This window comes from Lactuca sativa, chromosome 5 (assembly GCF_002870075.4).
Source record: "Lactuca sativa cultivar Salinas chromosome 5, Lsat_Salinas_v11, whole genome shotgun sequence".
NCBI lineage: Eukaryota > Viridiplantae > Streptophyta > Magnoliopsida > Asterales > Asteraceae > Lactuca > Lactuca sativa.
In genome coordinates this window covers 209,523,014-209,536,031 of record NC_056627.2, presented here as the reverse complement: position 1 = coordinate 209,536,031, position 13,018 = coordinate 209,523,014, and the positions used below count along the sequence as shown (strand labels likewise).

Below are 13,018 nucleotides of genomic sequence, written 5' to 3'. Positions count from 1 at the left end.
CACAAAAATACATATGTGATTTTCATGTGATTAACATATGAATCACATGCGATTCACATATGAATCACATGCGATTCACGTATGAATCATATTTACATATGACATCTTATGTAAATCACATGTGATTTACTTATGAATCACATGTGATTCAAATGTGAATCATATGTGAATCACATGTGATTCAAATGTCAATCAGATGTGATTTACAAGTGAATCACATATGATTTACATGTGAATCAAATATGATTTACATGTGAATCAAATGTGATTAGTATGTGAATTACATGTGATTTTCATGTGAATAACATATAAATGTGTACATATATATGTAATTCATATATAATTCACTTGTGCTTTATATGTGAGTCACATATTATGTTGAGTTTTGAGCAATCTAACACTCCTAAGTGTACATGCAACCCTAAATACCTTGGATCTATGTTTTCTCTATTATACATGCAAATATCAACTTTCCAAGGTATTGTTCTATTCTAGCATACAAAACTTTGAATAACACAAGTTAGAATAACATACCTTTTGTTGGTGCTTGTCTTCATGAAGCTTGAGTGCCTAGTGCCCCAAGTGTGACACCTCAAATGGTTCACACAACACCATAAGCACTTGGAATAACTTAGAGAGAAATTTGAACACTTCAAGAATCGACTTACCCTCCATGCATATCTAGTGGCCGATTTCTCACATCAATAAGATGCTTATATAGTTGTTACAATTAGGGTAAACCCTAATTGTCATGGCTTTCCATTTCCTTGGATCCATGGGTTCAAATACACCATGGAGCATCTAATGGGTTTGAGCCCAACTTGATAATCCATGGAGCATTAGCCCACTATATAAGTATGGATGATTTACACAATCAACCCATATATTTAATTAGTCTTCTTTTGATCACATAATTAATTCTAAATCAATTATTGATCAATACTAATTAAATAATCTTATTAATATATTAGAACTTATAATATATTAATAAACCTTAAGTGTTATTTCTCTCATTTTAGTCTATCCAAGTGCATGATGCCATGCAACCCAAATGGACCATGCCGGGTCGGGTCAAGTCTTACCAATTATAGTTATGGACTTAGGCATTAATCCAACACATTATTCATATATGATTTACATGTGATTAATATGGGGATAATGACTTAAAAGGGTAATATATTTTTTGATTTGTACACATTTAGTCACTAACTTTTTTTTCGTCCACATTTACCCCTTCAACTTGTTAAACTGTACACATTTAGTCCTTATGACCGGCTACTCCAAGTTAGCCGGTAAAAAGGACTTAATAGGGTAATATATTTTTCACTTTGTACACATTTAGTCCTTAATATTTTTGTATATATTTAGTCCTTAATATTTTTTTTGTTGCAAAATAAGTAATTTTTGTTTTTGTACTCATTCAACACTTATAAATGATTTCTTTAGGTTTTTCTCACATCTTAAGTAGGATAGCCAAATGGTGGTGAGATAGGTTGAGGTGGTCCTGCTATATGTTGTAGGCCAAGATATCTGGTGTTGATCGGCTGTAAGCTGCACGCACGGGAGGCTCGAGAAGAGCAGTTGGGTTAAGGCGACATGCTGACAAACGCTGGGTATTCCAATCCGATGACTGATTGGACATGTTGTGTGTTGGCATTCCAGTCGGATGACTGATTGAGCCAAGATATTCCAATATGATGAGTGTGGGTTCGTTATGCATGATAATACGTTTGTTATATCGGGTATTTTGGGGGAAATTTACTAAACTTTATGCTTACGCAATTGTTTATGTTTTCAGGTTCTATCGTTGATCGTGGGAAGGCGAAGGAATGACTGTACACACTTATCAACAGTATTGAGGATTTCGTGTTTCTTATATTACTCTGATTTTCGATAAATTTTGGAATAAATGTTTTTTCTTAATAATGAATTTATAAGTAGGGAGTTTTGCCTTATTTAAAAATGAAAATTTTTTGTTGTAAAAATGAGACGTTACACATAAACATCAACAGTCGCACACACTTCATCAATGATTGTCTCACGTAAGATATCGTGAGAAAAAACTAAAGAAATAATTCATAACTACTGAGTACAAAAACAAAAATGCCTTATTTTGAAAAAAAAAATATTAAGGACTAAATGTGTAAAAAAAATATTAAGGACTAAATGTGTACAAAATGAAAAATATATTACCCTATTAAGTCATTTTCCCGGCTAACCTAGAGTAACCGGTCATAAGGACTGAATGTGTACAGTTTAATAAGTTGAAGGGGTAAATATGGACGAAAAAAAGTCAGTGACTAAATGTGTACAAATCAAAAAATATATTACCCTTTTAAGTCATTATCCCGTTAATATGTGAATCATATGTGATTTACATGTGAATCACATATGATTTGCGTGTAAATCACATGTGATTTACATGTGAATGACATGTAAAATGCTACTTTTTCATTGAGGCATTTCATCGAACACTTGGTGTTCATAAAAAATCTATACAAATATCAACTTTACTAGCTATTGTGATTGTGTGTGTGTAATTATAGAGATAAGAGTAACCACCAGCAACATTGATAAACTCTACAAATATCAACTTTACTAGCCGAAGAGTTCACAAATCCATTCTGATGTATTATGTGCAGATAATATATTGAGTTATTGAAGGGTACCAAGGTCTAAAGTGGAATAAAAGGAAAAGGAGAAGACAGAGACTGCATATTCTTGTAAAATACCTAAATCGAATTGCGATTCAGATAGAATGTCTCTTATGATGTGAGATTAAGTATCAGACACTTGATTTGTCGTTCATCATAAGCTTAATTTCATGATAAAATCGAGTCTATTTAGGTTGAAAAACACAGGTGTATAGACTTGAAGGAACCCTAACCGAAAACTCCCATCGATCGTGTCTGTAGAGATCAACTCCGATGTCGATTGGGGGTTATGGAATAGATAGTTAATTATGAGCTCGACGTCGGTGGGTGAAATCGGAAATCGACTGGTTTGGCAGAGGTCCGGTGACCTCAATGGTTGTCTGGTGGCCTCAATGGTGGTCTGGTGAGAAACGATACGTCTAGATAGAATGGTGGGGTAGGGGTGGGTGAGATATGTTTTTTTTTTAATTATAAAATTGTTCTCAAATGTTTTCCATCTAAAAAATGTTCTCATTTGAACACACACACACACACACACACACACACACACACACACATATATATATATATATATATATATATATATATATATATATATATATATATATATATATATATATATATATTGGAAAAGTGAATATACATTTAAGCCCCGCCTAAGCTTAGGTACTAAATCTCATGAAACTACATTATTTTCTTAGCTAAAGATTGCGATTTGGGATCACAATTACTACTTGAGCTGTAAATTCAGAATTGATACAATAATTTTGATAACAAAGCAAAAATATTAATTATCTTTGACCTTCGTGATGATGGGAAACACCAATGTTGACTGGGGTGAAGTGATAAACGATAATGAAGGAAATAAAACATGAATTATTAAACGATAATGGAAGAAAGAAATGCTATGAGGATGGTATATTTACTAAGTGAAATCCGAACCGGTTACATTACTAAGTTAAAACGACATATTTAGAGGTTTAATAGCTAAGCTTAGGTAGGGCTGTAATGTATATATATATATATATATATATATATATATATATATATATATATATATATATATATATATATATATATATATATATATATGTGTGTGTGTGTGTGTATGCGGATGTCTTTAACATGTAGAATTTGGTTTATGGATTTTGTTTTCTAGAATACATGTCGATGAAGAAAATCTAAGAAAACATAGGAAAATAAAGTGCATGTGAGTCAAGACTTCCGGATACCAAGAAAATGGTGTCCGACATCACACACTCGAATAATTCAACAATTTATCTCTTTTTGTGTTCTTTCTCTTTTGCCCACTAACCAACTCAAAATACTTGAGCACAAAACAAGTAGCAAAATTTCATCATGTGATAAAATATAAATATAAACCTTTAATAAAAGAAATAAAATATAGCATCCAAAGTTTACTTTTGATATCATATCCGAAATTTATTTATATATAAATTCTCTGATTTATGAATTTAATTCAATCAACACTCCACCATCTTTGCCCTCTTGTATGCGTTCCCAAAAAGTGAAGAACCCTAACTAATTCTCTCTCTCCCTCACTGTCCTTCCTTTACTCTTCCCTTTAAATATATCCCCATTTGCTAAATTAGCCACTTTCTTGATCAAGCTTTACTATAATTTAAACATAGGTCTCCCTTATAGAGTAATGTAGCTCTTTCTTTCACTGTTGTTGACTTTGGGAATCAAATCTCTTTGCTATGTTGTCATCTATGGTGGATTAGTGAAGATGGTGTTTTATCTGATTTGATTCTTTTCTTGGATCAATGTGAGTAAAGTTCTTATCTTTTTCATTTGGGTTTGATTTAAATGATTTTATCTCTACTGGGTTTTATTAATTAAGTGAAAAAGTGAAGTTCACAATAATCTTTTTTTGATTCTTATCGTCGTCATCAATACGTACATATATATAGTATTTATTTATATATATAAATATACACATATATGTATCTGTGTTTGTAAATGTGTGAATATAATATGCAGGTTGATCACATGGGTTATCAGATGCAAATGAAAGAATCCGTTTCAGATTGAATCAAACTGGTAAACACTCGAAATCTCCTTCTTTCTCTTGTTCTTGATAAATTTTATTACTTTCTAATCTTTTTTTTTTTCTAATAAATGATGTATCATTGTAGGAGGTTGATGATAATTGATAACTGAAGATATGTTTACAATTATAATTTTATTTAGTCTTTTTATTATTGGGGAATCAGAGATTTATATCGTAACAATTGAAGGAGAGCCTGTTATAAGTTACACTGGTGGCGTTAGTGGTTTCGAAGCCACTGCTGTTGAAGCCGATGAGACACTTGATGTCACTAGGTTCGTGTTCTTGAAATTATTTTTCAAAATTTCCAATTCCTTCACATTAAAAAATCCCAAAACTTTATCGTATTCTAGATTTTTCACTTAAAATGTTGCAATTATGATTATTTTAACACTTGAATCTTTTTTTTTTTGTTAGTGATTTGGTTTCATCGTATTCCCTCCACCTGGAATCGAAGCATGATTCTCTTCTTGAAACTTTGTTTGATGAAGGGACTTACAAGAAACTGTATAGTTACAAGCATCTTATCAATGGGTTTGCTGTTGACTTATCTCCCGAACAGGTCAAAATCAGGACTTTTTGACTTTTAATTGTATAGTATCGTATTTTCATTTATTTATTTGTTTATTATATTTATAGCATCCAAAATTTGTCCCTTTTTGCTATTACAAGTTACAACAACATTGTAAATTACTAGAAATGAAGCTAATCAACCACATATATACATGATTACAGGAACATAGAAATAGCTGAACTAATGTTAAATTACTAAAATACCCTTTTCACATAACTAACTCTAACAAAAAAAAGTGACATGGCTAACACATCTTTCAAAATACAATGCAGAAGAAAGTGGGATGCTATAAGCCTATAACTACAAAAAAAAAAAAAAAAAAAACAAATAAATAAAAGTACATTGCTATTTCTTGCATACACCCTTGTTAAAAACCAATCTTAACATATTAGTAGGCAGAAACACTTAGGGGATCCCTTGGTGTAAAATCCGTGGATAAGGATTGGAAAGTGAAGAAACTGACGACTCACACACCGCAATTTCTCGGGCTACCCACCGGAGTTTGGCCAATGGGGGGCGGATTTGATCGAGCCGGTGAAGATATCGTGATCGGATTCATTGATTCCGGTGTTTTCCCACATCATCCAAGCTTCCGGAATCCTGATTCCGAACCATATGGTCCGATTCCGAAGTTCAGAGGGAAATGTGAAGTTGATTCCGACACAAAGAAAAGTTTTTGCAACGGAAAAATCGTTGGCGCCCAACATTTCGCAAAAGCCGCCATTGCCGCCGGTGCTTTTAATCCCGAGGTTGATTTTGCTTCGCCTTTGGATGGTGATGGACATGGAAGGTTAGTATTGTCATTTCATTACCTCAAATAATTATAGTTTCTTTTTTAATTATTGAGATAATATTTTTATCTGGATATGATTTAATCTGGTAAGCTATATATGGTTGTTTTTTATTTAAAGCAGAAAAAACGACTTAACAAAGAAAGTCTCGGAAATGATGTTTTTCCATTAGGTCTTGAGTTTTTACAAATTTGCCCTTAGGAAAATAGTGTAACTTGGAGGTCAAAACTTGTAATTTCCATTTTCTGTGGGGTCTATTCCTGTATATCATTGTCCATTGATATGAAACTCTTTGCAACTTGTGATAAAATTAAAGATACCTTATTGTGAATTTCTCAAACTTCTTTCGAATTCATGTGCTCAATTTTTTTTTCAAAAGAAGTGACGTTTGACTTTGAGGTCAAACCTAGTACTTATAAGTTATTAGATTCCTCCGAACTCCAGTTCAAACTTATGACTTATGTAATTTTTTCTTATATATATAAATAATACGGTTTATGAGCTCCGATGTGATCTATAACAATACCTTGAATCATTTTGACCTTAAAAGTCAAAATGTTCCGATAGTGACATTGTTTGACTTATAAGGTCAAACCTAGCTAAACTTCTTCACAAATTCATCGGGATCTTCATATTTATATACAAATCAGATTCATAAATATCAATTTAATTTCACAATAACCTCGAAATTCTTTTAATTTTCATCCTAATAATATCATTCACAGTCACACTGCAGCAATAGCTGCGGGAAATAACGGGATCCCAGTTCGAGTTCATGGATACGAATTTGGAAAAGCAAGTGGAATGGCTCCTCGAGCTAGGTAAATATAATAAACAAATTAAATAAATAATAAAACTTTTTTCACACATATTAATTATACTTATTTAAAAATATTAAAATACTAAAATTTTAAATGATATCTACAAACAGAATTGCTGTATACAAGGCGCTTTACAGGCTATTTGGAGGATTTGTTGCCGATGTTGTTGCAGCAATTGATCAAGCGGTTTATGATGGTGTTGACATTTTGAATCTTTCAGTGGGGCCCAATAGTCCTCCGGCCACCACCAGAACCACCTTCTTGAACCCCTTTGATGCGACGCTGCTGGCGGCTGTTAAGGCGGGAGTTTTTGTTGCTCAGGCGGCTGGAAATGGAGGTCCGTATGCAAAATCTTTGGTGTCTTATAGTCCATGGATTATGTCTGTAGCTGCTGCTGTTGATGATCGAAGATATAAAAACCATTTGACACTTGGAAATGGAAAGATTTTAGCGGGAATTGGTTTGTCACGTAAGTTTTATAATTCTTAATCATGTTTTTGAGACGGGCAAAACTATTCAGGACAGTTTGAGTTTGACTCAAACTGTCCTGACTAAGACAGAATGACAGTTTGGCTCAAACTGTCATTGGTTCTGCAAAACCGGTCCTAAAATAGAGATCACCGGTTTCAAAGCAAATAAAAAGGATCTAAAACAAAAGTTTTTTTTTATTATATATTTTTTATTAATACGAAAAGAGAAATTTCGAATAATAAATATGTTAGTATATACTAACAAGGAAAGAGATTAATTGTTAGTATTAGAATAATCAATAAAATGGATAGGAAGTTAATGATGTCAGTTTCAAATTACATACAAATAATGAAGTCGAGTAAATATATGACATTGAGAACTAAAGATTAAATATCGTAGAAGAATTAAAGATGTAACAATTTAAGGAGAAATTAAATGTCCTTCCATATTTTATTCCTACTTATCTTCATACTATATCAAATATTGACATGTGTCACGTTTAATGAAATTGATAATAGTTTAATCCACTTGTCACCAATTTAAGATATATATATATATATATATATATATATATATATATATATATATATATATATATATATATATATATATATATATATATACTCAAATTTCCAAGTTAGGTTACTAGTTTGCAATTGTAAAAAGCTAATAACATTTTGTTAGAGGTTTACTTAAACCGCTAAATCGCTAATCACAATAATGAAATGGGAAGGTTATATCACAAAATGACCACCTTTTTTTCGAATTGTATTTATTTGTGGTCCATACCAATTTTATTTTTTAAATTGCAATTTTGTAGTATTGGGAACTCAATTTCACAAAGAAAGGATATTTTTCCAAACATTAACTCATTATGATAAATGTTCAAAAGGTTGTCATTTTGTGACATGATCTTTCCACTTTTGGTTATTTTACTGGTTTGCCATTTTCTAAATTTGTTGTCATACTAATTACTAAATGATTATATAAAAATATTTTGTTTCAATTTTTAATTTTTAATCTTTAAACTTCCATTAAATAATCAACAAATGCAGCCGCTACAAGTCCAAATCAAAAGTACACTCTCGTTGCAGCAAACGACGTCGTATTAGATTCTTCAGTCACAAAATTCAGTCCTACAGATTGCCAAAGACCCGAACTTCTAAACAAAAACATGGTAAAAGGAAACATTCTTTTATGCGGATATTCCTTCAATTTTGTAATCGGCTCTTCATCTGTTACAAAAGTCGCCCAAACAGCAAAAACCCTAGGTGCAATTGGATTCGTTCTTGCTGTTGAAAATGTCTCACCAGGCACAAAATTTGATCCAATGGCTATCGGAATTCCGGGAATTTTAATCATCGATGTTGACAAATCAATGGTAAATCATAAATATTTGTTATAAGTTGTTTAATTTTGGTGTTTAAATTCATGGTAACGTTATTTGTAAAGTATTTGAAATATGTAGGAGTTGATTGAGTATTATAAAGCGTCTACTTTAAGGGATTGGAGTGGAAGAGTGAAAAGTTTTAAAGCCAAAGGAATGATTGGAAATGGTTTGGAGCCGATTCTTCATAAATCGGCTCCGATAGTTGCATTGTTTTCGGCCCGTGGGCCCAATATAAGAGATTATAGTTATCGTGATGCGGATCTTTTAAAGCCCGATATTTTAGCACCGGGTTCTTTGATTTGGGCTTCTTGGAGCCCAAATGGGACGGATGATGTTAATTATATAGGTAAAGAAAAAAGGTTGATTTGGTTGATTTTATTTTGTAGAGTTTTATTTAGAAACCTTTCGTTATTTTGGGAAAATTTTCTGATTATTTAACTATTTGCCCATATTAATGAAAAAGTCTTTTTAGGGAAATCTATAAAAAAAAGTTTCAAACTTTTTCAAAAAGTTTAAAAAAAGTCCTACAAAAATTTTTGAACAGAAAAGTCACATTATTTTGAGGAAATTACATAATCTGTCATTTGTTGATCAAATACAAAAAAAATGACTTTTTCATTAATTTGAACAAAATGTTAAATAATCGGAACTTTTCTGTTAAAAAAAAAACTTTCAAGACTTTATTAGAAAATTTCCCAAAATAATGGGATTTTTTTGCATTAGTCCCTTTTTTTTAACAGGAAATGACAGATTATGTGATTTTTCCAAAACAATGTGACTTTTCTCTTAAAAAAAAGATTTAGGACAGTATCAAAAGTTTTCTCAAAATAATGGGATTTTTCTGCATAAAACTCTTATTTTATAGTTCTCATCTAACCCAACATTATTTTTCTACATCAAAATGGAGTTAAAAAATGGTACAAACACTATTTATTACATCAAGAAGTATATTACATTTTTGTAACTTATATAGATTGTCAAAAACGCATCTTCTATTAATTAGTTTTTAACAAATATGTATTACATGTTTTTATTACAATAACTTTATAAATTATATTATCACAAAGTTATAACAAAATATAATATTTGAATATAAATTAATTTGAATTAATTAAACTTTTATTAAAGCAATATTTGTTAAATAAAAAAATAACATTCGTTACTTTCTCAAAAACACTATTTAAAGTTAAACATCATTTATCCAAACAACACTTTATCCAGACAGACAAATGATTTTTTTTTGTTGGAATAGGTGAAAACTTTGCTATGGTTTCGGGAACAAGCATGGCTGCACCACATATAGCAGGAATAGCAGCTCTTGTAAAGCAAAAGCATCCTCATTGGAGCCCAGCAGCTATTAAATCGGCTTTAATGACAAGTGCAAATATTTTGGATAGAGGCCAAAAACCGATTTTATCCGAACAATATTCGGAGTCAGAAACATTGATTTTTGTTCCTGCAACACCTTTTGATTATGGAAGTGGACATGTCAATCCTAGAGCTGCTTTGGATCCTGGTCTTGTCTTTGATGCAGGTATGTATGTTTTGACTTTTGACTTCTTTTAAGGTCAAACAAACCAATCTTTGACTTCAAAATCACAAAGGAAACCAAAAACTTTCACATTAAATTGGAAAACCCTTTACCCTTCCTTCATCATAAACATAACATCAAAAACATGCATTCATAATCGTGATTGCAATGCAGCCCACGTAAACTGTCCACTCAAAATCTAAGAGTGCGGTTGGTTTGGTTGTGGAAAATCTTTCAGTTTTCCATCAAAATTTTCGAATGAAAATGAAAATTTTGAAAACGCGTTTGGTCGATTTAGTTTTTAAAATTTTTCCAAGAAAATGAAAATTTTCTATTTTCCAAATTGTATATAAATTAGAAAAATGATTTTTACAATTTTCCAAAGTTTTCTAAATTTTCTAAGATGGAAAATAGAAACTCCACCGGTTTCAACCAAACCGGTTTTCTTAAATTTTTATTGATAATTAAAAATGAAAACTCAACTCTATTTTTTGAAAATGTTTCTAGAAAAATAAAAACAATTTTCCACAACCAAACGCACCCTAAGGGTGCGTTTGTTTGTGGAAAACTGTTTTCATTTTCCAAAAAATTGTTTTCAGAAATTAGAGTTAAGTTTTCATTTTCAGTTTTCAATAAAAATTTTAGAAAATACGTTTAGTTGAAACAAGGGGAGTTTTCATCTTCCGTCTTAGAAATTTAGAAAACTTTGGAAAACTCTAAAAATCACTTTTTCTAATTTACATACAATTTGGAAACAGAAAATTTTCATTTTTTTGGAAAATTCTTGAAAACCGAATCAACCAAACACGTTTTCAAAATTTCCACTTTCATTTTCATTTTTCATAAAAAACTAGAAAATTTTCCACAACCAAACGCACTCTAAACTTTCACATAAAATTCAAAAACCCTTTATCCTTCATCAAAAACAAACATCCGTACCATTTTTTGCAATGAACCCCACATAAACATTCCACTCAAAACCTAACTTTTTTTTTCAGGTTATCAAGATTACCTCGGATTTCTATGCACAACACCCGGAATCAACTACCACGAGCTCCTTAACTACACACACCACCCATGTAACTACACCCTCGGTCACCCCTACAATCTAAACTCCCCTTCAATCACAATCTCCCATCTTGTTCGAACCCAAACCGTAACACGAATTGTTACAAATGTCAATGAAAAAGAAACCTACACAATCACCACAAGAATGGGTCCAGCCATAGCCATTGACTCGAGCCCACGGTCCATGACCATAGGACCCGGTGCATCACGTAGGTTCACCGTGACTCTAACCGTGAGGTCAGTAACCGGAGAGTACAGTTTTGGAGAGGTTATGTTGAAGGGAAACAGAGGGCATAAGGTTCGGGTACCCGTTGTAGCCATGGGTTATAATCGGTAGTTGTGGGGTGTAATGTAATGTGATTCTTTTGTAAAAGAGTATGGAAATAAGATTATAGAAAATGGTAGGAGTGTTTATATCGTGTAAAGAGAGCATGATAGAATGTGGTACTAGTGTGTGTGTGTGTGTTTTTAGTTGTAACTGTGGAGAAAGTGGTATGTGTGCATTTGGTTGATGGGTTGTGTAATACTCTTACCATTTTGTATAATCTTATTTGAACAGAATAAACCTTCTTGAAAAAAAATGTTAATGGAGCATGGTAACAAGTATAAAATTGATCTCTTGAATTGATTGTTTATTGGGCAAATCCCAAAAAAGTCTCAAGTTTTACACATGTTGACAAAAGATGTAACTTTTTATTTTGGTTAGTAAAAACCGTAAGTTTTCACTTTTTATTTTGGTTAGTAAAAACCGTAAGTTTTCAGATGATCTTTTGTTTTTAACTTTTTATTCGATCATCAATTGGTTGTCTTTATTTTTTTTTAATGGAAGGTTTTCTGAAAACTCAAGACTTTTACCAAAACATAAAATTAGGGCTTTTACAATAAAACGTGTAAAACTTGACTCTTTTGTATTTTTATACAAAAAAATCTCAAGTTTTACACGTTTTATTGGTAAAAGCCCTAATTTTTTTTTGTTATAAATTGTATGTTTTCAGAAAACCTTCTATTTAAAAAAAATAGGGACGATCGATTGTTTGACCGAATAAAATGTTAAAAATGAAAGGTCATCTGAAAACTTATGGTTTTTACCAAACTAAAAAAAAAAATTAGAGTTTTTGCCAACTTCGTGTGTAAAACTTGGGACTTTTTTGGTATTTGTCCATTTTTTATTACTTGAAAATGAAATGTATTTGTAGGGAACAAGTGGAAGTGTGGAACATGATGAAGCTTATAAAAGGAACCAAAGGCTTTGTTGTTGAAAAAAGTGTACTAAACGAATCAAATCAACATTGCTATTATAGTCGAATCATAAAATTGAAACAACCAAAAATAATTTAAATATTTGCAAGATTCATCACGTATGCCATCATTAATTCAGAATCACATATTATGACATCTAAAAAACTCAAAAATGAAATACTCAAAACAACCGATTCTAAAAGGTAATTTAAAAGTTAAAATGGTTGCACGTCTTACACATCTATCTTCAAGACATCTTTTTCAATTCCAGTCTTATTTCTTGTTTTATATGCAAATATAAAACTCAAAAGTCAATCTTTTATTGTTAATTAAGACACATTTTATAAGTCTACATTCCCAAAATTCCCTTACTTTTTTATACATGGTATGTGATTAGCACAGCCTTAA

General features: G+C 31.4%; 1 protein-coding gene across 2 annotated transcripts; it reads left to right on the top strand.

The window, feature by feature from the left end:
* Positions 1 to 4,123: 4,123 nt before the first annotated feature.
* LOC111906148 (subtilisin-like protease SBT2.6) lies at positions 4,124 to 11,821 on the top strand. Of its 2 annotated transcripts, XM_023901882.3 has the most exons (11): positions 4,124 to 4,443; positions 4,659 to 4,718; positions 4,814 to 5,000; positions 5,143 to 5,287; positions 5,695 to 6,089; positions 6,816 to 6,911; positions 7,022 to 7,380; positions 8,438 to 8,763; positions 8,851 to 9,118; positions 10,025 to 10,306; positions 11,302 to 11,821. In XM_023901882.3, exons 3-11 carry the CDS (start codon positions 4,843 to 4,845, stop codon positions 11,706 to 11,708), a joined length of 2,436 nt encoding a protein of 811 aa, XP_023757650.1. In that variant the 5' UTR covers positions 4,124 to 4,443; positions 4,659 to 4,718; positions 4,814 to 4,842; the 3' UTR covers positions 11,709 to 11,821. The 2 variants fall into 2 exon arrangements, with proteins under 2 accessions (XP_023757650.1, XP_023757651.1); XM_023901883.3 differs by lacking the exons at positions 4,124 to 4,443; positions 4,659 to 4,718; positions 4,814 to 5,000 and having other exon boundaries at positions 5,149 to 5,287; positions 5,699 to 6,089.
* The last annotated feature ends 1,197 nt before the right edge of the window (positions 11,822 to 13,018 follow it).

Coding starts and splice junctions, on each gene's coding strand:
- LOC111906148 (XM_023901882.3), top strand. CDS start 4,843: ATGTTTACAATTATAATTTTATTTAGTCTTTTTATTATTGGGGAATCA. Junction 5,001..5,142: donor GAGACACTTGATGTCACTAG/GTTCGTGTTCTT, acceptor TTTTTTTGTTAG/TGATTTGGTTTCATCGTATT. Junction 10,307..11,301: donor TGGTCTTGTCTTTGATGCAG/GTATGTATGTTT, acceptor TTTTTTTTTCAG/GTTATCAAGATTACCTCGGA.